Source organism: Xenopus laevis, chromosome 3S (genome assembly GCF_017654675.1).
Source record: "Xenopus laevis strain J_2021 chromosome 3S, Xenopus_laevis_v10.1, whole genome shotgun sequence".
Classification (NCBI taxonomy): domain Eukaryota; kingdom Metazoa; phylum Chordata; class Amphibia; order Anura; family Pipidae; genus Xenopus; species Xenopus laevis.
Window position 1 is genome coordinate 79746510 of NC_054376.1, and position 26887 is coordinate 79773396.

General features: G+C 38.4%; 2 protein-coding genes across 8 annotated transcripts in view; one reads left to right on the forward strand and one right to left on the reverse strand.

The window, feature by feature from the left end:
* Positions 1 to 16432, forward strand: part of LOC108713105 (ankyrin repeat domain-containing protein 26) — a 70575-nt gene extending 54143 nt beyond the window's left edge. For 6 of the 7 annotated variants that reach the window (XM_041588533.1, XM_018255861.2, XM_018255862.2 and 3 more), the window contains 3 exons: positions 2391 to 2619; positions 12565 to 12610; positions 14907 to 16432. In XM_041588533.1, coding sequence (XP_041444467.1) covers positions 2391 to 2619; positions 12565 to 12610; positions 14907 to 15058 — 427 coding nt within the window. In that variant the 3' untranslated portion in view covers positions 15059 to 16432. Of the gene's footprint in view, positions 1 to 2390; positions 2620 to 12564; positions 12611 to 14906 lie in introns of those variants that run through there. The other variant, XM_018255863.2, reaches the window with a different exon arrangement.
* Positions 16433 to 21447: 5015 nt separating this feature from the next.
* On the reverse strand, positions 21448 to 26590 carry lsm8.S (LSM8 homolog, U6 small nuclear RNA associated S homeolog). The gene is given in 4 exon segments (NM_001091246.1): positions 21448 to 21699; positions 22477 to 22604; positions 24399 to 24439; positions 26513 to 26590. Coding segments are annotated over 4 exon segments (291 nt in total). The 5' UTR covers positions 26544 to 26590; the 3' UTR covers positions 21448 to 21608.
* Between the last annotated feature and the right edge of the window lie 297 nt (positions 26591 to 26887).

Consider the following 26887-nt stretch of genomic DNA (forward strand, 5'->3'; position numbering starts at 1 on the left):
TATGTTCCTGCAGCCTGGTGGGCACATTTTTGAGTGCAATTACCATAATCCAATCCCTGTTCCATTTATTAAAATGGTTTTAAAGTTACCATAATCCAATATAGTAAAATTCCATGAGGTGGGGCTGCTATCCAATGTCACTGCTTCTGCTCTATTGTTTAGGGGCTGACTAATGAAGAATCAATAAAGTAACAACTTTAAAAGCTGCTCTCCTGCCATGAAGTGCTACAGCTCATACAATCTACAATTTGTGGCACGTTGAACATTTTATCAACACATCGTTTTCTATGATCTGTGGCACTTTTAAGGGACTGTTCACCTTTTGATTAATTTTTAGTTTGATGCAGAGATTGATATTCTGAGACAATTTGCAGTTGGTTTTTATTATTTGTGGATTTTGGGTTTTTTAGCTTTTTATTTGGCAGCTCTCCAGTTTACAATTTCTGATTGCTAGGGTCCAAATCACCCTAGCAACCATGCATTGATTAGAAAAAGAGACTAGAATATGACCAAATAGAAAAATGGGTCCAAATCACCCTAGTAACCATGCATTGATTAGAAAAAGAGACTAGAATATGACTAAATAGAAAATGAGTAATAAGAAGTAGTTATAACAATAAACGTGTAGCCTTACAGAGCACTTGTTTTTATATGGATCAGTGACCCCCATTTGAAAGCTGGAAAAAGTCAGAAGAAGGCAAATAATTCAAAACTATAAAAGATAAATACTGAAGGCCAATTGTAAATTTGCTCAGAATAGGCCATTCTAGAACATACCAAAAGTTAACATAAAGGTGAACTACCCCTTTAAAGGAGAATTCAACCTGTAATAAAAAAAACCCTCTCCCCTACCCTGGGTAGACCCCCCTCCCCCAGGGCAAATGCCCCTAATTTTTTACTCACCCCTCAGTGCAGATTCTGGCCTCGGAGTTCACAGCAGCCATCTTCTTCTTCTCCGTTAATCTTCATGTCTTGACGGCACTTTCGGTGCATGCGCAGTTGGAGTAGATTCCCGATCGGAACCACTGCGCATGAGCCAAAAGTCACGGAAATTTCTGAATTTTTTTTCCGGAAATGTTTGTGACTTTCGGCGCATGCGCAGTGGTTCAGGACTGGAGATTTACTCCAACTGCACATGTGACCAAACTTTAGAAAAAGACAGAAGAAAGAATATGGCTGTCGTGAACTCTGAAGCCAGAATCTGCAAGGAGGGGTGAGTAAAAAATTAGGGGCATTTGCCCGGGGGGGGGGCAGGTAGGCTGGGGGAGGAGGGTCTTCCCAGGGTAGGGGAGAGGGTTTTTTTTTTATAACAGGTTGAATTCTCCATTAAGGGTTTAAAGCTGCTGACATGATTTTCATCCCTTGTTCTTAAAATTAGTGTTGGTTGTTCAGTCTGGTGATGTAGAGAAATGTTCTGTCACATTAGTTTATTTGTTTTTTCACTCTTTGAGCAAAATGTGTTGTTGTTTTTTTTTTTTTTTTTTAACCTGTGTAGCCTTTTGGAAAGTACAGTATATCTTCCATCCTACAATGTATAATGCACAGTACAAATTGGCAGTTTGTTGTCGAGTATATCTTCCCAAGTGAGCTTGATAATGTTGTTAGTGTTTGTGCTCAGAGAAGTCCTATATGTCCTGTTTTTGGGATTTTGTCCCAGCTATTATCTATATAACTGAACTAATTACTTTTCCTTTCTTTCATTTCCAATTCATTGAAGTAATGGATGGTTTGATGGCAGACATTGTTGAACCTATGGTACATTCACATAGTGTCATTCTAACATTACCCATCAGTTTCCCAGCAATGTATTTCTTTCTGTCGCTCTTACCACATGGCACGTTCTACATATATAAGCTCTGTGTGTATATGTATATATGTATATATATATATGTATATATATATATATGTATATATATATATATATATATATATGTATATATATATATATATATATATATATATATATATATATATATATATATATATATATATATATATATATATATATATATATATATATATATATATATATATATATATATATATATATACACACACACATAATAGACATATCACTAGATATATTATGGATACCTGGATAAAGGAAAATATAGACAACATTTTAAAATACTTTTATACACATTTCCCCCTGTTCCCTGTCTCTGCTTTGTTAGATCAAAACATTTGTATTGCATTTGTTCTTCGGGTTCACATGGAAAAGGTTTTGCAAAGATTAGCAAGTCTTTATAAAGCACAGCATATTCCACAGCTCTGCATATTAGGGGTTTCACATTTACACTAATTTATATGGCAAGTGAAATTAAGTTGTTTTGACATTGGTAGTCTTTGTTGCACCCAGTGCTAACTAAATTATCTTCCTAAATCCATAGAGCTAACGAAAGGCTTGCAGATGCCAATGCTAAGCTTCTAACGGAGCGTCAAAGAACCAAATCATTGATAGCCAGCAGTTTTATGAATGGCAGCCTTGCCACGAGCCCTGTTGCAGATGCCAGCCCTTTTGGCAATCTCTCTAACAGTGGTTTCAGACTTGGTGGAAGCTTTCTTAGTTCAACAGCCAATGGAATAAATACAAATAGAGTGGAGTCCTATGTTAATAAGGTAAGAAACATGTACTGCATATAAGGTCAGAAGTATACTTTGTATTTCAAGGCCAAATATGGAAAGAACACATTCTCAATAAAAGAGTTTTGTCATACTGAAATAAGAAACTTTCTAAATACAATCAGTTACATTCTGCATTGTTTCGGAAATAATCAAGTTTATCTTCACTATCCCTCTCAACATCTGTTTCTCTTCATTCTGTCATTCATTAGTTGGGTCAGATATTCATTGACAATTAGATCCAATATATCTTATAGGGGGGTTTCCTTTCCTAGCTGATGTATTAGAGCTCACTCAAATAACTGATTCCAGTACAAACCAAATCTAACAAAATAACTGCCTTTTGCACAAATTCTGCATGTAGAGAGACATGTGGGCAAATTCACTAAGCCGCGAAGCGCCGAACGCTAGCGTTAATTCGATAGCGTTTGGCATTTTCGCTACTGCGCAAATTCACTAACGAACGCTGGCGTAGTTTTGCTAGTGTTACTTCGCAACCTTACGCCAGGCGAATCTTCGCTAGCGGCGAAACTACGCAAATTCACTAACTTGCGCAGTGTTCTGAACGCTACCTTTTACGCTAGACTTCCTTCGCCACCTCAGACCTGGCGAAGCGCAATAGAGTAGATACGGATTGTTTAAAAAAAAGTCAATTTTTTTTCTAAGTCCCAAAAAACGCTGGCGTGTTTTCTACATGATGGGTGATAGGCTGAAAAAGATCGAAAAAATTTTGGGGCTCCCCTTCCTCCCCCCTACATTTCCTGACTCATGGCAACTTACCTAGACAGTGGGCACATGTGTAGGGCAAAATAAAATTTTTATTTGCTGATTTGAAGGTTTTCTAGGCATTTGTAGTGCTGATACGTATTCCTCCATTGAAATTTGAATTTCGCGCCGTATGCAAATTAGCCTTCGCTAGCGCAACTTCGCTTTATATAGCGAATCAACGCTAGCGCAACTCCGCAACCTTACGCTACCCCTGTGCGCAACTTCGGATTTTAGTGAATTTGCGGAGCCCTGGCGAAACTACGCCTGGCGAAGTGCGGCGAAGTTGCGCCTGGCGCAACTTCGCATCTTAGTGAATTTGCCCCATGATGTCTGGTGATTCTTGGCAAAAGGAGCACCCCCCTAAAAGATATATTGGATCTAACTGTCAATGATTATCTGACACCAAACTCCTAAATGAAAACAGAATGAAGAGAAACAGATGCTGAGAGAGAAAAAGTGAATTGATTATATTTAGAAAACTTCTTATTTCAGTATGATGAAGCTTATATTAAATTTTAATTTACGCAAAAGTTCCCCTTTAATTTAAAAATTAATGTCTTTTATTAAACCTTCAATCCGCTACCAAATTTGGTGTTTTTTATGAATTATTTAGCTTTTTTTTTTCTTTTTAGTTTATCAGTTCTCCAGATTGTAAATTTATCAGATATCCGGTTGTAATTTACCCCAGTAACTACTAGACAATGGTTTAAATAACAAACTGGGAAATGGAGAGTAGAGGTCCTGAATTAAAAAACAGTAATACAAAGTAAAAATAATACTATAGCTTTGCAGAGCTGAAGGTTTTTACGAGACAGAATTTGCCCTTTTAACCCTTTAAGTGCCACAGAACGTAGAATCTACGTTCTGTGGATCAAAGGACCAAAGTGCCACAGATCGTAGATTCTACGTTCTGCAGCAATTCCGGGTTTGCGAGCGGAGGAGCGGCTGTTAGAGCCGCTCGCTCCGCTCCTTCACGATCCCCTGCCCCTAGACAACGAGCAGAGCAGGGGATCGTGTGGCCCCTGGGGCGCGATCGCCCAGGGGCCCCAAAGCAGCAGCAGGGACGCGTTTCCTATGCGTCCTGCTGCTGCCTGCGCCGCACTTCCGCCCAGCTCCGCCCCCACATGGCTGATGATCGTTGGAGCTGGAGATCTGCTGCGTGGGACCCTTTCTGATCGATCTGCAGCATCTACCCCAGGTAAGTGTAACATTTACACACACAAAAACACACAAACACACCAACACACACTTATTACAGTAATATACACTTACATTCACACTTACACACACTCACACATAGATTTTTGGGGATTGGGGGGTCACACACACTCACAGCACCCATGTACACTTGCACACGCGCACATGCGCAAATAACATGCAATTTACCCGTTGTGCACACGCATATGTACATATATGGCTTTGTGGCTTTTTTTTTTTTTTTTCTTATCGCATCGTCTCTTTTTGGGCTAAAAAAAATGTTTTATTGCCGTTCCGAATAGCGTATTCGCTAACCGTACTGTGCAATAGCTTTTGTATGTTATTTTGGTGGTTATATTGCAATTTTGGGTATTTTGGTGCATTTTTAGCCATTTTATTGAATTTTTAGCCATTTTATTGCATTTTCAGCTCTGCATTTGTGTTGTTCACTTGTTTCTGCCCGTATAATCGATTTGGCCCAGCTAAAATATTCAAACGGTAATTCTGGTGGCCGATTACACTAGTGTGAAAAAAAAAAGCATTGATTTTTGTGGTTTTATTAGTTTTTGGTGATTTATTTGCATTTCACACTGTTCTGTGTTATTTTGTTTTGCCTATGTAAATTTTATCTACTATATATCCATTTGGGGGTCTCTGTGCGCCACATAGTTTGGTATATCTATGCATATTGGGCATCAAAGTGTTCAGTAGACCCCTGTCATTCATATTTAGGATGTTTTATGCTGATACGTTACGAAATGTGGGGCACATAATGGGGTAAAATTCAAGCTTTGTGACGATTTTCAGAAATTTGATAAAAACCGTTATGTTCAGCATTGCTTTGCAGTTTGGCAGTTTGCTGTAGAAACACTTATTTACCCATTTTGGATTCGTCAGAATGTGTACTTTCTGAAAATATATGGTTTTCTGGGGTCTCTGTACTGTTAGGGGGGTCTAATGTCGCATAATACACACACCAGGTGCTTATATTGCAGCAGCCAGCGCGTCAGCTGTGAAAATGTCTATACATATTGTCATTTGGGGGTCTCTGTGCGCAACATAGTTTGGTATATCTATGCATATTGGGCATCAAAGTGTTCAGTAGACCCCTGGCGCTCATATTTAGGATGTTTTATGCTGATAAGCTACGAAATGTGGGGCATATAATGGGGTAGAATTCAAGCTTTGTGACGATTTTCAGAAATTTGATAAAAACCGTTATGTTCAGCATTGCTTTGCAGTTTGGCAGTTTGCAGTAGAAACACTTATTTACCCATATTGGATTCGTCAAAATGTGTACTTTCTGAAAATATATGGTTTTCTGGGGTCTCTGTGCTGTTAGGTGGTCTAATGTCGCATAATACACACACTGGGTGGTTATATTGCAGCAGCCAGCGCGTCAGCCGTGAAAATGTCTATACATATTGTCATTTGGGGGTCTCTGTGCGCCACATAGTTTGGTATATCTATGCATATTGGGCATCAAAGTGTTCAGTAGACCCCATGCGCTCATATTTAGGATGTTTTATGCTGATAAGTTACGAAATGTGGGGCATATAATGGGGTAAAATTCAAGCTTTGTGACGATGTTCAGAAATTTGATAAAAACCGTTACGTTCAGCATTGCTTTGCAGTTTGACAGTTTGCAGTAGGAACACATATTTACCCATATTGGATTCGTCAAAATGTGTACTTTCTGAAAATATATGGTTTTCTGGGGTCTCTGTACTGTTAGGGGGGTCTAATGTCGCATATTACACACACCAGGTGCTTGTATTGCAGCAGCCAGCGCGCATCAGCCGTGAAAATGTATACACTATTGTCATTTGGGGGTCTCTGTGCGCCACATAGTTTGGTATATCTATGCATATTGGGCATCAAAGTGTTTAGTAGACCCCTGGCGTTCATATTCAGGATGTTTTATGCTGATAAGTTACGAAATGTGGGGCATATAATGGGGTAAAATTCAAGCTTTGTGACGATTTTCAGAAATTTGATAAAAACCGTTACGTTCAGCATTGCTTTGCAGTTTGACAGTATGCAGTAGGAACACATATTTACCCATATTGGATTCGTCAGAATGTGTACTTTCCGAAAATATATGGTTTTCTGGGGTCTCTGTACTGTTAGGGGGGTCTAATGTCGCATATTAGACACACCGGGTGCTTATATTGCAGCAGCCAGCGCGCGTCAGCCGTGAAAATGTATACACTATTGTCATTTGGGGGTCTCTGTGCGCCACATAGTTTGGTATATCTATGCATATTGGGCATCAAAGTGTTCAGTAGACCCCTGGCGTTCATATTCAGGATGTTTTATGCTGATAAGTTACGAAATGTGGGGCATATAATGGGGTAAAATTCAAGCTTTGTGACGATTTTCAGAAATTTGATAAAAACCGTTATGTTCAGCATTGCTTTGCAGTTTGGCAGTTTGCAGTAGAAACACTTATTTACCCATATTGGATTCGTCAGAATGTGTACTTTCTGAAAATATATGGTTTTCTGGGGTCTCTGTACTGTTAGGTGGTCTAATGTCGCATAATACACACACACCGGGTGGTTATATTGCTGCAGCCAGCGTGTCAGCCGTGAAAATGTCTATACATATTGTCATTTGTGGGTCTCTGTGCGCCACATAGTTTGGTATATCTATGCATTTTGGGCATCAAAGTGTTCAGTAGACCCCTGGCGCTCATATTTAGGATGTTTTATGCTGATAAGTTACGAAATGTGGGGCATATAATGGGATAAATTTCAAGCTTTGTGACGATTTTCAGAAATTTGATAAAAACTGTTACGTTCAGCATTGCTTTGCAGTTTGACAGTTTTGCAGTAGGAACACATATTTACCCATTTTGGATTCGTCAGAATGTGTACTTTCTGAAAATATATGGTTTTCTGGGGTCTCTGTACTGTTAGGGGGGTCTAATGTCGCATATTACACACACCGGGTGCTTATATTGCAGCAGCCAGCGTGCGTCAGCCGTGAAAATGTATATACACTATTGTCATTTGGGGGTCTCTGTGCGCCACATAGTTTGGTATATCTATGCATATTGGGCATCAAAGTGTTCAGTAGACCCCTGGCGTTCATATTCAGGATGTTTTATGCTGATAAGTTACGAAATGTGGGGCATATAATGGGGTAAAATTCAAGCTTTGTGACGATTTTCAGAAATTTGATAAAAACCGTTACGTTCAGCATTGCTTTGCAGTTTGACAGTTTGCAGTAGGAACACATATTTACCCATATTGGATTCGTCAGAATGTGTACTTTCTGAAAATATATGGTTTTCTGGGGTCTCTGTACTGTTAGGTGGTCTAATGTCGCATAATACACACACCGGGTGGTTATATTGCAGCAGCCAGCGCGTCAGCCGTGAAAATGTCTATACATATTGTCATTTGGGGGTCTCTGTGCCCCACATAGTTTGGTATATCTATGCACATTGGGCATCAAACTGTTTAGTAGACCCCTATGTTTATATTTAGGATGCTTTATGCTGGTAATGATACATGGACAATACGATGCTGGAAAGTTGAAGCTTTGAGGCAATTTTCAAAATATTTTACCAAAACCGCCAAATTTGGCAAAGCCTTGCGACTCAGTAGTTTGGGGCAGAAAGGCATGGGTACCCATTTTAGATTCTGTATAATGTGTACTTTCCAAAAATATATGGGTTTGGGGGGTAAACATATATTTCTGTGTTTTTACCCCACAAAAATGCAGTCAATGTGTTGATTTTTCATTAGCTGAAGTTACCCACAGGACTATTTGTATGCGCTAACTTCATTTTGGGGCCTCTAACTGCCATATACTTTGGTAAACCTATGCACAGTGGGCACCAAACTGTTTGGAAGACCCCTGGCAATCATATTTAGGGTGTTTTTTTTTGGTGCGTAACGATACGTGGGTGATATGGTGCTGAGAAGTTGAAGCTTTGAGGCAATTTTCAGATATTTCACCAAAACCGACAATTGTGGGAAAGCCTTGCGACTCAGTAGTTTGGAGCAGAAAGGCATGGGTACCCATTTTAGATTCGGTAGAATGTGTACTTTCCAAAAATATATGGGTTTGGGGGGTAAACATATATTTCTGTGTTTTTACCCCACAAAAATGCAGTCAATGTGTTGATTTTTCATTAGCTGAAGTTACCCACAGGACTATTTGTATGCGCTAACTTCATTTTGGGGCCTCTAACTGCCATATACTTTGGTAAACCTATGCACAGTGGGCACCAAACTGTTTGGAGGACCCCTGGCAATCATATTTAGGGTGTTTTTTTTTGGTGCGTAACGATACATGGGTGATATGGTGCTGAGAAGTTGAAGCTTTGAGGCAATTTTCAGATATTTCACCAAAACCGACAATTGTGGGAAAGCCTTGCGACTCAGTAGTTTGGAGCAGAAAGGCATGGGTACCCATTTTAGATTCGGTAGAATGTGTACTTTCCAAAAATATATGGGTTTGGGGGGTAAACATATATTTCTGTGTTTTTACCCCACAAAAATGCAGTCAATGTGTTGATTTTTCATTAGCTGAAGTTACCCACAGGACTATTTGTATGCGCTAACTTCATTTTGGGGCCTCTAACTGCCATATACTTTGGTAAACCTATGCACAGTGGGCACCAAACTGTTTGGAGGACCCCTGGCAATCATATTTAGGGTGTTTTTTTTTTGGTGCGTAACGATACATGGGTGATATGGTGCTGAGAAGTTGAAGCTTTGAGGCAATTTTCAGATATTTCACCAAAACCGACAATTGTGGGAAAGCCTTGCGACTCAGTAGTTTGGAGCAGAAAGGCATGGGTACCCATTTTAGATTCGGTAGAATGTGTACTTTCCAAAAATATATGGGTTTGGGGGGTAAACATATATTTCTGTGTTTTTACCCCACAAAAATGCAGTCAATGTGTTGATTTTTCATTAGCTGAAGTTACCCACAGGACTATTTGTATGCGCTAACTTCATTTTGGGGCCTCTAACTGCCATATACTTTGGTAAACCTATGCACAGTGGGCACCAAACTGTTTTGGAGGACCCCTGGCAATCATATTTAGGGTGTTTTTTTTTGGTGCGTAACGATACATGGGTGATATGGTGCTGAGAAGTTGAAGCTTTGAGGAAATTTTCAGATATTTCACCAAAACCGACAATTGTGGGAAAGCCTTGCGACTCAGTAGTTTGGAGCAGAAAGGCATGGGTACCCATTTTAGATTCGGTAGAATGTGTACTTTCCAAAAATATATGGGTTTGGGGGTAAACATATATTTCTGTGTTTTTACCCCACAAAAATGCAGTCAATGTGTTGATTTTTCATTAGATGAAGTTACCCACAGGACTATTTGTATGCGCTAACTTCATTTTGAGGCCTCTAACTGCCAGATACTTTGGTAAACCTATGAACAATGGCCACCAAACTGTTTGGAGGAACCCTGGCAATCATATTTAGGGTGTTTTTTCTTGGTGCGTAACGATACATGGGTGATATGGTGCTGAGAAGTTGAAGCTTTGAGGCAATTTTCAGATATTTCACCAAAACCGACAATTGTGGGAAAGCCTTGCGACTCAGTAGTTTGGAACAGAAAGGCATGGGTACCCATTTTAGATTCTGTAGAATGTGAACTTTCCAAAAATATATGGGTTTTGGGGGGTAAACATATATTTCTGTGTTTTTACCCCACAAAAATGCAGTCAATGTGTTGATTTTTCATTAGCTGAAGTTACCCACGGGACTGTTTGTATGCGCTAACTTCATTTTGGGGCCTCTAAATGCCAGATACTTTGGTAAACTTATGAACAATGGCCACCAAAATGTTCAGAGGAACCCTGGCAATCATATTTAGGGTGCTTTTTCTTAGTACGTAATGATACATGGGTGATATGGTGCTGAGAAGTTGAAGCTTTGAGGCAATTTTCAGATATTTCACCAAAACCGACAATTGTGGGAAGGCCTTGCGACTCAGTAGTTTGGAGCAGAAAGGCATGGGTACCCATTTTAGATTCTGTAGAATGTGTACTTTCCAAAAATATATGGGTTTTGGGGGGTAAACATATATTTCTGTGTTTTTACCCCACAAAAATGCAGTCAATGTGTTGATTTCTCATTAGATGAAGTTACTCACGGGACTGTTTGTATGCGCTAACTTCATTTTGGGGCCTCTAAATGCCAGATACTTTGGTAAACTTATGAACAATGGCCACCAAAATGTTCAGAGGAACCCTGGCAATCATATTTAGGGTGCTTTTTCTTAGTACGTAATGATACATGGGTGATATGGTGCTGGGAAGTTGAAGTTTTGAGGCAATTTTCAGATATTTCACCAAAACCGACAATTTTGGGAAAGCCTTGCGACTCAGTAGTTTGGAGCAGAAAGGCATGGGTACCCATTTTAGATTCTGTAGAATGTGTTCTTTCCAAAAATATATGGGTTTGGGGGGTAAACATATATTTCTGTGTTTTTACCCCACAAAAATGCAGTCAATGTGTTGATTTCTCATTAGATGAAGTTACTCACGGGACTGTTTGTATGCGCTAACTTCATTTTGGGGCCTCTAAATGCCAGATACTTTGGTAAACTTATGAACAATGGCCACCAAAATGTTCAGAGGAACCCTGGCAATCATATTTAGGGTGCTTTTTCTTAGTACGTAATGATACATGGGTGATATGGTGCTGGGAAGTTGAAGTTTTGAGGCAATTTTCAGATATTTCACCAAAACCGACAATTTTGGGAAAGCCTTGCGACTCAGTAGTTTGGAGCAGAAAGGCATGGGTACCCATTTTAGATTCTGTAGAATGTGTTCTTTCCAAAAATATATGGGTTTGGGGGGTAAACATATATTTCTGTGTTTTTACCCCACAAAAAATGCAGTCAATGTGTTGATTTCTCAGTAGCTGAAGTAAAGTCCTGAACAATTTGGATGCGCTAACTTCATATTTGTGTCTCTAAATGCCAGATACTTTGGTAAACCTATGCATAATGGATATCAAACTGTTCAGTGGACCCCTGGCAATCATATTTCAGGTGCTTTTTCTTGGTACGTAATATAGTTTGGGATATGCGGAGCAGCAAAATAAAACCTTTGAAATGATTTTTCAAAATTTTGAATTTTATTTTGAAAAACCGCTATGTTCAGACAAGCTTTTCTGTTTGGTAGTTGGGAGTAGAGAGACATAGTTACCCATTTTGTAATCGGCAGAATGTGTACTTTTCAAAAATGTATGGTTTTCTGGGGTAAACCTATGGTTTCAGGATTTTTGCCTTGGAATCTAAAGCATGCCGTTTTCTGCCTTAGTGCTTTCAAAATTCAGTAATATACTGCCGGGAGTTTTTGCTGTACAGAAATCCTAAATCTCCCTAAAACTATACATATCTGGTATTGGCACGTTCGAGAGACATAAGGCTTTCCAAATCAGTTGGATTTTCATCTGTAAAATGAAATATTTTTCTGGTATAAATTGATATACAATGAAAAATGGTAATTTTTCATTTTTTTTTGTTATTTAGCACTATAAATTTTTTTGCACAGGTGGAAATACATGAAAACTCAGGCAGATTTAGAAAGCTCAGTTTCTACCGAAAAAAACAATGTATAGTTTTCCTAGGTAAACTATAGGTTTCCCCTCAGAAAATGCCCCTAAAGTGAGAGAGCACAAAATGCTTAAAAACGGCTGGCATTTCGCGTAACCAAAATGTGAAATTCTGCTGGCACTTAAAGGGTTAAGTTAATGCAAAATCAAAACCTGTCATCATTTTGGCAAGTATAATTCATTCCGAAACTTTAAAAAGTAGGAACATGGCTCAAAGTCTGATGTCTTAAAATGGAATGTCTAAAAGCAGTAACCTATTCTAAGCATTTATGTTTTTCCCTTTCTGGGAATAAGCTGGTCTTGACAAAGCAAAACATCTGCGCTTGTCATGTGGTAATAATTGCTGGCACTAATCAGGAATGTATTTCCTCCTTTTAGATGCAGCAGGAGTTGGAAAAAAACATCACAAAAGAGCTGGACCAAGGTGTGTGTGCATTTGTAACCTGTAATTGTGTATTTTAGCTGTATGAATAAATAAAGGGGAATAGTATGCATTTAAAGGAAATGTAAACCTTAAAAACAAAAGAAATATAAACTTGCTTAAGGCGTTCCTGTAAGCGCATTTGCAATTTACCTTTTTTTTGGGGGGGGGGGCTAATGTTCAAGATATTGGCAAAATGTTGTATTGCTAATATTGTGACAGCACTACCTGCTGCTCAGTAAAAAGAAAAAGTCTATTTGCCACAGAAGCCCATATTCACATAGCAGATAGATAAACTGTTTAAATACAATGGGAATACATGGGAAATATTTCATTCATGGCTCTCTGCTTCCAACTTTGATGAAACCCTTGTTTTATTAGCAGGTAATATACAATTGAGCTCATTCTGAGCCCACCACCAAGAACTCTGTTTCTTCAAGTTTTTACTTGCATTTTTTTTCATAAGGTTACAGAATTTTTATAAAAGTCAACAGGGATATTACTGGAGAATCCATATTATTCCAGCTTTCTGACTCCCAGAGAGTGTCTTGTTTTGAAATGATTTCTGTTCTATTGTGCTTTACTGGTGATGTTGATCATAGCAACCAATCGGCCATTACATTTCAGTCACCTACAAGATAGAAAACTAAAGCAAAGATCTGGCTGGTTGCTATGGGAAACATAACTGGCGAGGTTAGTCTCCAGTGTTAATAATAATAAACCCCTATTTGTTGTAAAACACAACTTTGCATATGTCGCTGCACAAAAAGTAGTACTTCATTTTGGTCAGTCTGATTGATCCTGTGACATAAATGATGACATAAACCGTTCTTGGTGCAGGTAGACGTTTACCCATGGCACCACTCAAGCATATATACAGTACATGATGCAAGAGGATATTATTTATCAGACTTGGCAGGGAGGAAATTAAAAATACCATTTATAATAAAATATAAAAAAAAAGTACTTATCAGGGAGTATAAAAGATGATACACAAAGGCCCAACCCCTGAGATAGGAAAGCCTGCAGAGATCTAAAATATGTATCACAACTAGGTCGTTGCAAAGTTTCAAGGAAGCCAGGGGTTGACTAAGACTAAGGGGGTTATTAATCAAGCTCCAAATATCCGAACTTCGAATAATTCATAGTTTTCGGAGCAAAAAAAAAACTACAATTTTTTTTTAGATTTAAGTCCGATGGTCTAAAAACTCTGAATCTAAAACCTCGGCATCTAAAAGCTCTCGAGGTCCTGTATAAGTCAATAGGGAAGGTTCCAGTGTCTGCGCTGATGTCCGTACCGATATCCAACGATTTTGGGGTTTTCGGCTCAAAAAAACCCAGAGAAATTGTCTTTTTTGCAAAAAAAGCTCTGAAGTGTGCCTGACCCTATCTTTTTTTTTCGCCATTAATAAGGTCCACTCAGGAATTCAGAGTTGCTCGGAGTTGGATATTAGAAATACTGAGATAAATTTGGACCTTGATAAATATCCCCCTAAATGTATTTGTGTATGGCTTATTGGTTGGTAAACGTGTATCATAGTTAAACCCCAAACATAGGGGAGCCCCAAGAAGACTTATCTAAGGTTGACTCTTCTAGTAACATGCCACCAACCAGTTGCACAAACAAATGTTAAACCATCCATACATCTAAGGCTTTGAGAGGGGATCCAACTATGAAATACAGAAGAGATTGACTGTGTTTTCTTTTTTCATGTTACAAAGTTGTGTTCTGCAGTGTTTCAGTTGATAAGGGAGTGCAGGTATGGGACCTGTTATCCAGAATGCTCAGGACCTGGGGTTCTCTGGATAACGGATCTTTACAGAATTTGGATCTTCATACCTTAAGGCTACTAGAAAATCATATAAACATGAAATAAACCCAATAGGTTGTTTTTGCATCCAATAAGGATTAATTATATCTTAGTTTGGATCAAGTACAACATATTGTTTATGAATATCCTACATAATAGCCTTTCAAAACACCTTACTATCAAAATGTGATTATGGCCATCCATCATTTCATTGGTTAGAAAAAAAAGGTGAAGTATTATATGACTGTTGCCCTCTAGCTGTAGCCTGACACTCACAATCATTTATGCTCTTTTAATCTTCACGGATTATGTAGAGCAGAAACTCTGCAAAGAGTTTAATTATTGTGATACCAGGCATCCAGAGAACATCACCAGCCCTAAGTTATTTCTGCAAATAGTGAGCAGGACTCTTTCACTTCCTCAGTTAATCTTCACAATTTTATTTTGCTGTATTCACGGTCTCTTTTATTTTTTTTTCTTCTTAATAGCGAACATTGAACTAGAAACCGGGTCGTCTGTAAGAGTTTCTCCTGTAGGTTCCATTGCAGGATCCTTAAGAAAGGTAAACGTGGATCAAGACCCAGTCTCCAGAGCCACCCAGCAGTATCTTGAGGTTCTGAAGAAGAATTACAAGATCTAACCACTGTTTAAAATGTAGGAACTTGAAACTGTTTACATTAATGTGAATATTCGAACTTCTTTTACTTAGCTGGAAATGTTACTTAAAGGGGAACTATTGCAAAAATGAAAACCTATAATAGGCTTCATCGTGCTGAAATAAGAAACTTTCTAAATATAATCAATTAAAAAATCCTGACCTGTTTCTAAAATAACCAAGTTACTCTTCACTATTTCCCTCTTGGCATCTGTCTCTCTTCATTCTTCATGCAGGAGTCGAGTGTCTGATTTTTAAATGACTCAAATAGCAAATTCCAGCGCAAACCAAAATGTAACAAAATAACTGACTTTGGCACAAATCCTGCATGTAGAGAGACATGATTTCTGGTCATATTAGTATCATAAGTGATCTCTACTCTTCTAGGAATATGACTGCATTAGACCTAACTGTCCGTCAAAATCAGTCTCCTTATAGGTTGATGAGAGAGGGAGAGCAAAGAGTTAACTTTATTATTTCAGAAGTACAGAATGTTTATTCTATTTAGTATAAAGAAGCTTATATTTTTCAATAGTTACCCATTAACTGTATTGCACAATGCACTTGTAGATCAAATATTCTACAACCCTCAAAAACCGAAGCCATTCACAGCACACTAAAGCAGGCTACATGTGCATTTTGTTTTTATTTTGTTTTTATTTGCATAAGCAACCAGCAGAGTTGCAACTGTCACACACCTTTCAGACAACACATCTGCCTATAGTCTTGTCACAACAGAAGCTTGTTTGATTTTAATACCTCAACATGTTACCAGGTTCAAAATACTTATAGCTATGACTGCACTGCTATAATGCTGCCAATATCTAACAGTACAAATTAGCATCCTTCACTTGTCACCTCAAACAAACTGGTACTCAATGATGACCCCTAGGGAGCCAGCCCCACAGTTTAGGAGCCTATACTCAGACATCAGAATCCTACTACGTTTTTTTAAATCTTGATGACGTTTTGCAGTCTGTACATACAGCATGGGATGTACCAGTTTGACAGACTTTGGAACACTCAAAACTTATTATAATAACACTAAATATTTATGGTACATATTTAGAACTTTTAGTATTATTTTTATATTGGATTTTTTGTTCTGCGTCTATTTGTTTACGTTATTTGTAACTATTTAATCATCCACTCATTTAAAACCATTTGTTGAAAGAGTGCATGGTTTGCACCATTTGCTGCTGATAAGTGTAAGTCTACATGTTGCATTCTGTCTAATAATGTAAGAATATTCCATTTGTAACGTATCTTAAATATATGTTAGCAAGGGTACTGTATACGAGAGTTCTCTTTTCATGCTGTAACAGTATTTATACAAAATAACAGATTTTAGTGCCAATATTTTCTAGAATGTATTTTTATAAACCAGTCCATTCAGATGCATTCATTGCATAAAAGGAGTTGCATATCTATAATGGAGACTAGAACTTTGCATTTGAACTGAGGATATGACGACTGTTTCTAATAACTGCCACAAATAATTCTGTATTCTGTAAAAGCCTGAAGAAAGCATCACAGAACCCGGATTCATAAAAAAGGATTCATACTCAGGCTTGATTTTAAGATCAGATCTTCAGAAAATACTTTAATAACCTATGGTTTTAGTTTTGGCATATTTGATTTTAAAATTGTTGCTTCACCCTCTGCTTATATTTTATTTCATGTTTAAAATAATGAAGAATGTTTATTAGATAGAGCAGGGGTGTCGAAACTTTTGGCTTCCCTGGGCCACATTGGAAGAAGAAAAATGTTCTGGGGCCACACTCGAAATACACACTCGAAATACACACAAATGCTAACTTTTGATTTATTTTATTGTTAAAGAGGGTATCATAAACCTAGTGGGATTTTTGACATTGTGTTTGAGAAACTAACGTATCAATATCTGGTTCAATGGAAGTAGTTGCAATTCTCAGTGAATTCTCAAGGTGCTCATCAGATAATTTGGTTCTAATTTTACTCTTAGGGGGTTATTTATAAAAGTCAGAATTTATCTCAATATTTTCTGCTACAAACTTCAATCAAAAGTTTTTCTGATTCGGACTTTTCCATCCTCAGGGTTTAATAAATTCCGAAAAATGTATGATTTTTTAAAAGTCCGATTTCATACAAATATTCTGAGTTTAGTAAATAACCCCCCGAGTGTGTTCATTCTTGAAAAAAGTTGCTCACAAAAGTAGGTGCTGCATATATCCCTAGCATAGCGGGCGATGCCACTGTAGAATGCTTACCTGCCTTTGTAAGTAACCGAACGCTCACGTGTTAACCACTTTTCCTGCTCTAGAAAGCCGCACACCCCATGTAAAATTTAAACCACACATGCACACAATTAGCGACCGTGTACATACGCACTCTGGGCGTGACATTGCAACATGACGTTTCCTGGATTGGCGGAAGTTCAAGCTGGGCCGCATTCATATCCATCATGGGCTGCATGCGGCCCTCGGAGCGTGGGTTGGACACCCTTGAGCTAGAGGATTTAATGTCACCTGAAACATAGGAAATTGCCTCCATGTGCCCTAAAACTTCAGGTAGTACCTTCACTGAATTTTTGGAGGAAAATGTTTACAGACCACAGAATATGCAATGGTCCAATAGAAATTAATCAGGCATGAACAGTACACATATCTGTGAGGTCATAACAGATCACAGGAGAAAGTAGGAGAGCTCAGAAAAGATCAGAGAGAAGTAGTTGAGAGAGCTGCAGTTAAACTGCTTGTGATACAGAATCTACTTAAGACAATGCATGGAGAAAGGTATATAATTCTTGGGATTGTTCAGAATAATTTTAGAGAGAGGGAAAAAATGGTTCACTTATTAAGGTCTCACAATATCATCTTTTTGTATGACTCTCTGGTCTGTGGTGCTTTCCTACTTGCAGGTTTTGCCAGTCTTTTCTCTAATTCAAACTGTTTAATCAGCTACATTTTGTAAGCTTGAATGCATGGTTAAACTGGTACACCACAAACATTCATCATTATTTGTATTTTAAATAATAGTTTCTACTATAAACCTGTGGAAATCAGAAAGGTTAAATGCTTACATTAAATATTTTATTACCAAAAGTAATTTGTCTGCGTAGTATATTCCAAAACGAATCAAGCACTATTCTTCCAAAACCTGCTAAATGTAATGGGTATAGATAAAGTCACCGTTATTTGCAAATCTTGAGGTGCGTCGAAACCTACAACTGATATACGCTTAGGGCGATTTTAAAAAGGCGCGGTCAAGTGTAAATAAGCCTATGAGACCACATTCGCATGATAATGTGTGTTTTCAGCCTGCAGTTTTCCCAACATGCATTTCTGGTTTTTCTCATTCCCCACAATTCCGCTTGCAAGATTTTTATTAAACTTGTTAAAAAAAGTGAAGTGGAAAAGCAGTTTACATGCAAAATGTAGCCGGACTGATCATCAAAACGCAGCATGATTATGTCACCAGCGGACAAGGCTGCAACTATGAATAGTAAAAGTAAAGTAAAAGTATTCCATCTTGCAAGAGTTTGGCTGCCATATTGAAAATATGCGGCGTATTTCAACTGTGTATTTCCAAACCTGCGGATCCCATAGAGTTCAGTAATATGGCGTTTCCTTGGCATTTCTGCTTAAAAACGCAAATACTGGTGTTTTGTGGTGGATGTTGGCTTGTAAACGCCCAATGGGAATTGCTATAGTAAGTGTTCCATTATTATCAGTAGGGCTTCATTTTGCGCATTTTTCAAGTTCATAGGCTCAAATACCTTGGATTTTTCCAGTTTATAAGATTAAAAACTCGAATTTGTTTACAAACTCGAAAATTTGGAATAAAAAAAAAATGGCTTGAATTTTGCCTATGGCAACTCCCATTGACTTCTAAATGACCTCGTTAGATTGCGTTTTTTTACGTTCGAGTTTGAGGTTTTCTTTACTACTTAATAAATACCAGATTTTTGAGTTTTTGAAAATATAATTTGATATTGTAAATTTTTGTTCAAAACAAAATTCGAATTTTGACAAACATTTTAATTTGAACCATGATAAATCACCCTGCAAACCTGCTAAAATCTCTGAAGCTGATAAAAATTAATGTATAGTATAGCTTCTGAGCTCAGATATTAGTGTTAAACTGCTATGGCCAGGCTTTTGACTCAAAAGCTCTTTCTGAATGTCATGGTTAATAAATACAGGAGGTGAATAGGAAATACATAGACAGCAGGTTCACAAATGCTGACCCTTAAAAAAAGGCTGTTTAACCAAAAGCCTGGTACTAACCATCTAAAACTGGTAATAGCGTCGTCCTTTAACTATACATTATTTTTTATCAGTTTCAGAGCAGTTGTAGACTACTGTTACCAGACTTTTGGATCAGCAATTCTCTCTGAAAGTCCGTAACCCTAGGGTTAACTCACTATACAGGAAGTGCATTTAGGTTAGGGTTGCTGACATTCTGACCTTCAAATAGAGCTATTAAGCCTAAAGGCACATAGTAGCAGTCTAAACTGCAAGTGTTCAAGGGAACACCCATTATCTGTAAACCCAATATCCAGAAAGTTCTGAACTACAAGAAGCCCATATCCCTCAGACTGCATTTTTAGCAAATAATTATTTTTTTAAAAAAAATTGTAAATGTTCTTTTTCTCTGTTAATAATAAAACAGCACTTTGTACTTGATGGCAGGGATGCACCAAATTAAGGATTCTGCCTTTTTCAGCAGGATTCAGCCGAATCCTTGTGCATGGCCGAACTGAATCCTAATTTGCATATGTAAATTAGAGGCAGGTAGGGAAATCACATGACTTTTCATCACAAAAGAAGAATTTGTTCCACTTTTTCCTTTCCTGCCCCTAATTTGCATATGCAAATTAGTATTCGGTTCGGTGTTTGGGCCAAATCTTTCACTGGGGATTTTGCCGAATCCCAAATAGTGTATTTGGTACATCCCTACTTGATGGTAAGCAATCTGCATGAATCCATATTGGGGGGGAAAACAATTTTATGCTTAAATGTTTTTAGCAGATGTAATGCAATTTATAGAAAGATCCCTTATTTGGAAACCCCAAGTCCAAAGCCTTCTCAGTAATAGATCCTATAGCTCTGTAGCGCTATAGTAATTTGCACTAGAAGAGCCAAATTTTCGGTTTGAAAACCGGATATTCGGCTCTTAAAGCCATCTTCTGGGTCTTCAGTAATCTGAGTCCGAGACCAGCAAAGTGGCGAATGCGCAGTTGGAGCAATTTCCCAGTTTGCGACAACTGCGCATGCGACGAAATGGACGAAAATTGCAGAAGCGCTGGAAGACGACACGAAGACCCGGAAGATGGCTGCCATGAACTGCACTTCCTTAATCTGCACCGAGGGGTAAGTAAAAAGTTATGGTCATTTCCCGGGGGGGGGGGTCAGCTAGGCTGTGGGGGTGGAGAGAGGGGGGGTCTATGTAGGGTTGAATTCCCCTTTAAAAGCCATAAAAAAAAAAGTTTTCTTTTATTAGGCAAAAACATTTTTTTGAGTTGGCATACCCTTTAAATGACAAATCTAGTGGGGGGGAGCAAACCAAATGAGTTAATATGGTAATGCAGTTTTTATTGGGATTGTGAAGTTTTCTCTCCCTATTGCTGTAGACTACCTACACCCTCTAATCCTGGTTGACGGATCTGTAGAATTTTTACTCTCTTTATAGCATTTTACTATTACAGAGGAATATTATAGGATTGCTTGTAGAGCTCTGAGCGTTTAGTTTGCATAGTGTTTAATAAAACACGGAGTCTCGTCAAAACTTTTACCTCGATAAGGGTCCACGGAGTTTTTCTCGAAACCTACTCATAAGTGAAAAATTCTATAAGGTGTTACACAACAGAGGATATGTAGATTAATGCTAGTGGTCCATTTAGCAATGATCACCCATTTTTACCAAATTGTTATTAACCATTTATTTTCTGTACTAGGAAGCAATTCTCTAAATTGTTAATGCCCACGCTTGTACTGAGGATTAACAACCCAATATATTAGTGCTCTGTTACTAAACATCCTTCCTACACAGCAAGTCCAGTTGATTTGAGATTACTATAGATATATCATGACCTGGATGAATGACAACCTTCACATGAATGGGATGTCCAGTTTCAAAACTGAACCTTCAAATGCATTAGAAGCTACAGAGCTACAAGCAGACTCAACATCAAGAGTTCAAATCTTATAGCAGGAAATGGGTTAAAATATATTTTGCCTGTATTGAACAAGAGACCTTTGTAAATGCATGGGGTTGGGGGGTGGTGAATACCATACAGGGCACAAGGGAGGAAAAATTATCATGAATTTCCATGTGTTCTGGCTCCATTTTGAAAAACGAAGTAATTCACTAAGGATTTGGTGTGAGAAAGATTTAAAATGTAGAAAGATTTTAATGTACATATTAAAGTGGGACACCTTTAAAATAAAAACATGTAAACAGTACAAGTACAACGTTCCTTGTTAATTCCTTCGTTTGTAAAAAATATTGTATTCAATAAATCATATACAGTCCAAGATTTACACAGAGTTTTTCAATTCACCACTGAGTTTAGTGGTTCTGCTCGAATATTTCCCAAATCCAGTGAAGAGTCTGTCTCTTCATCAATTTCTCCAATGACTGCCCTGTGGGCATGACATAAAAAGTCAAGTTAGAGATAAGGGGACAATAAAATGCAGCAGAATGGTACCTGAAGCTTAATATAACAGGCAGGATAAAACTAAGGCTACCAGAATGGGGATGTTGTTGCTCTTTGAAGGGATATATTTCCATAAATGGTCTATGAAACAAGATGGAGATAAGGGAGAAATGTGCAGAAAGTGAAAGGGACAGAAAAGAGAAAAATAGGAGAGGGACAGAATGGGAACAGTGAAAAGGGCATGAAAAGAAAAATGAAAGCTTGAGAAGCACATGAGAAGAGAAAGAGTAAAGAATAAGGAAGGAGACAAAATAAAATTACTGTGAAACCTCAATTTAAGGTATGGAGATCAGAAATTACTGAAAGAGCGGTTATCTGAAAACCCCCAGGTCCTGAGCATTCTGGATAACAGGTCCCATATCTATATTGAAACATTTTCCAGAGTGGTCACTTTCACTCATGTTGCCTGAGAAGGATTTAATATCCATATAGCATTTTACAGTAGAATAAAAATAAGTGTCAGGCCTGCATTAATGGGATATTACAGTGACTACTTTTTGGCTTCTAATTATTCCAATTGTTTCAGCAGCTATGTTCAAGCTGAATAAAGAAGCAGTCTACCAACTGGTTATGATAAGGTGGAATTATTTCAGTTCACCTAAGGCCAAGTAACGTGACCATTCATATACAACAGAGTGAGACTTAGGTCCTGTTTGAAAACAAATCAATGGCAAATATTTTTTTCCTAATACACAATACTCACACATTGTCTCCTCTCACAATGTAAAGACCCAGCACTACTTGCTCTACTCCTTGGGATGAGCTGAATACTCGTTCATGGCTTTCATCCAAAATCAAGTTTATGGTTTGATCAAAACCTTTCAGTGTACCCTAAAAAACATAACATATTCCTTAAAATTTGACAAATAAAAAAACATGTTTAAAGGGAAAGCAACAACTTTACGAAACTTGTAGCCAGCTGCAGTGTAAACAACAATGTTTTTCTAAGCACTTTTGCAATTTCCATTTTTATCTGTTCTCAGGGCCATTTCTTGCATGAACCAAATGTACAACTGAGAATCCGAAACAATATGGAGATATGGTGCGGAGAGGAACGGTACCCTGGGTCAGTGATTTTAGAAGAGGGGTGCTGACCCGGGATCAGAAGTAAACAAATAGCATCACTTGCGGGTGCCCAACCACTTGGCACCCCTCTATTATTCTACATTGCCTTATCCCTTACTTTTCCCAAAGTAATAAATATACCATACTGTATATTTAAAGGCTTCCTTTTACACTGGATCTCTCACCTAAACATAAAAAGCTGTATAACAAAAGTAGTTAAATTAAACATGGAACCCTAATAGTTTTTTTCATTAAAGCATCCACCAATGAAAAAACAGTAGGCGGTCCTCACTGCAATGCTAGGAATTAGCCGCCAGAAACTGAATCCGCGCAATCTCCTTGCGCTCGCTGCAATGCTTCCTGCTTTTTCTGACAGTGCCCGTCTGCACGCAAGGAGATTGTGCTGATTCAGTAACAGCTGCAATGCTTCCTGGTTTTGCTGACTGTGCCTGTCCAAGCTTTGAAACTAGCGCAAGGAGATTGCTCTGCTTCGGTACCAGCTACAATGCGTCCTGCTTTTTCTAAATGTGCCTGTCCTAGCATTGCAGTGAGGATCGCCTACTGTTTTTTTCATTGGTGGGTGGGTGGGTTAGGCACATGAGACGGCCGATGGCCGTGAGGGTTTTCTTTACAAGTGATTTGAGCAGATTCTGGGGAAATACACAGACAGGCAAGGTAACGGCTTTGATAGCATCAAAACCGTAAAAAAAAAAAAACAATGCTTTGCAATTAGAAATAACCTTATAATCATTCCCCAAAGCCAAGGAAAGATTATAGATTTTGACCATAGATCCCCTTTAATAAAAACAACCTTGGGAATCCTAATAAGACAAGCTAACCTGCCTCCTCTCTAGCAGCACTTGTACACCAAGGCTTCATAGATCACAGACCACTTACACCTTAAATCACCCTTAAAGGAATTGTTCAGTATAAAATAAAAACTGGGCAAATAGATAGGCTGTGCAAAAGAAAAGAAGTTTGTAATATAGTTAGCCAAAAATGTAATGTATAAAGGCTGGAGTGACTGGATGTCTTAACATAATAGCCAGAACACTACTTCCTGCTTTGCAGCTCTCTTGGTTTCCACTGATTGGTTACTAAGCAGCAACCAATCAGTGACTTGATGGGGGGCACATGGGTCATAACTGTTGCTTTTGAATCTGAGCTGAATGCGGAGGATCAATTACAAACTCACTGAACAGATATGTCCCATGTGGCCTCCCTTAAAGTCGCTGACTAGCTCAGAGTTAGAGAGCTGAAAAGCAGGAAGTAGTGTTCTGGCTATTATGTTAGACATCCAGTCACTCCAGCCTTTATACATTACAGCTAACTAACTATATTAGAAACATTTTATTTTATTTTGCACAGCCTCTCTCTTTACCCAGTTTTTATTTTTACACTGAACTGTTCATTTAATGCAGCGACCCTATCAATGCATCTTATTTTAGCCACTTGTACCAGTGATCTTAGTCTTTCATTCACAATCCATAGTTCATGACAGACGAGAATGGGAACAAAGAACAGAATGGAAAAGTAACAGCAAATATTCATAATACTTACCACAATCATTCTACCATCTGCTGTAATTACAGCGACTGTTCCTGAAACACGTGTTAAGGAATCATTTTCTTCAGTAACACCTCATCATAAAACATGCAGCACTATCATTATAGTGTAACTAGTTCTTTAGATTAATGACGTGTACTGTAATATATAGGGTTCTCTTAACTACCACATATTCACATTTTCTGTAAGGGTGGGCAAAGGCATAAAAAAGTTATAAGGTAGTGACCATAGAGTCTGTCTATGTCTTTGAATTAAAAACCTGTTCAAAGCCCTCCTTAGCGCATAACAAGGCTATAAATACATTGGCTTATCAAGTAATAGTGCTGTAGCAGGAATATGCTAGACAGCAAAAAAAAAAGCATTCGCTCTAAATTATTTACTTTATTGAAAGCCAACACAACAGTCTGTCTGCTTACAAAACTTAGACAAGCTGCAGGCTGGTTACATATGTATGCATGTTTTAATGAATTATCCATTGATTTGGGAGTCAGCCTGAGCTTATGTTAAAATTGATATTACAAAAGATTTTAGGTAGTGGAAACCAATGAAAATCTGTAATATGAACATATTGGGAAGTTTGGAAAGTTGCTTTTAATTCTTTTATTTTTTCCCCAACTAGGCAAAACTTGTTTTATATCCCCTTAATTGAACAGTAACACCAAAATAATTTAAAATAATGAAAAAATAATGTTTTGTTTCACTTTACTGGTACAACTGGTGTGTTTGCTGCAAAAACTCTAATTTGGTTTATATAAACAAGCTGCTGTGTAGCCATGGGGGCAGCCATTTAAAACTGAAAAAGGAGAAAAGGCACAGGGTACAAAACAGATAAGCTCTGTAGCATACAATGGGATACTTCAGAACTTATCTGTTATCTACTGTGTGTAGGGTTGCCACCTTTTCTTAAAAATGTTACCGGCCAGTGGGAGGTGGGAACATAAGGGGGCGGCCTGTGACGCAAAAGTGGCGGCACCTTCCCGTAAAAGGGGGCGGAGCAACATGCGTGATGGGCAGAAGGTGAAAAAGAAGTTCTGAGCGAATTGGGGGCGGACCAATAGCTTTTTTTTTTCTTAAAAGGTATTACAAATTACCGGCAACTACATTGCCAATAAACATACCTCCCAACATAACAGGGACAAAAAAATTTTTCCCGCACGTAGCGCAGCAATTTTTTGGCCACACCCCTTTCTGTGGCCACACCCCCTGATTACCATGTTTGTTTTACAAAATTTGGCAGGTTATGAAAGTTTGAAAATATTTCTCCTTATCTAAACTGTGTTTTTGTGTCTCAAAATTGTTACAAAGTATCTTATTTGCACCTGTTAGGTGTTCTGGGCTCTCTGCTAAAAGCCAATTAAGTGAGAAACTTTGTTTCTTTTTCTGGCTGTTCAGTGCATAGAAAAGAGGGACTTTCCAGTACAAATGAGGGACTGCGGGTTGAGCTGTCCAAAGAGGGACTGTCCCTCCGAAAAAGGGACAGTTGGGAGGTATGCAATAAATTTGTAATACGGACTTGGCAGGTGTTTTACCAGCTAGGCCGGTAAAATACCAGCCAGGAGGCAACCCTGTGTGTCTTGTGTTTGAATGGCTGCCCCCATGGCTACACAGCAGCTGGTTTATATAAACTACAGTAGTGTTTCTTAAGTAAACACACCAGTTGTACCAGTGCAGGGCTACAATACATTATATTGGCATGCCTTTAAAACACTTTTGTCATTTAGTGTCATATGTCATTGTTCCTTTAACATGTGAACAAGAAACAAATTGTTAGACCACATGAGGCTAAGCAGTACAAACAACACTCACTCACTAACATGACTGTAACTGTCACATATCAATGAGGAATAACCGGGAATGGCTCCATAGTGTGCCCTTCTCCCAGCCATCAGTTAATCTAACAGACCACAATTAGCCTTCCAAACAATACCCTCCAGGCCGTGCAAAACTACATTTCCCACAATACACCGGCATCAGAGAGCCGTAAGAGCCGAGGTTCAAGCTCAAGGAAGATCGCTAATGTGCAGTCGTGTTTAAAGTCGCGCTCCATAGGTTTTTGTTTTAAGCGAATCAACGCAAGCCCTCCGCCTGGTAACCTCAGCAAAGGATACGGTTGATATAATTCTCCAGCGCTGATGCCATATTGGAATCGGAACCGGTAGCAACTCCAACCACACGCGCAGGAAATGCGAAGGCTCTGGCGAGGAAATTCTACGTCATCGTTAGGCGACCGCTTAAAGTCCCGCCCCTGAGTGCGAGTACGAATGCGAGTTTTTCTATTTAGCTCTATTGCTTACTTCAACCTGAAAGAAAATTGATAAATGGGGTTTATCTGCAGCAAATGCTGCTGTTTCTATTATAATGTTTCAAGGAATGTAAATGTAATAAAACAGCATTAAAAATCTGTAATCACGTTTATTTTGGGGAGAGGAATTCATTGGATAAGGACCAAGATCGGATTGGCGGGCCCTTATGGAAATGCCTGG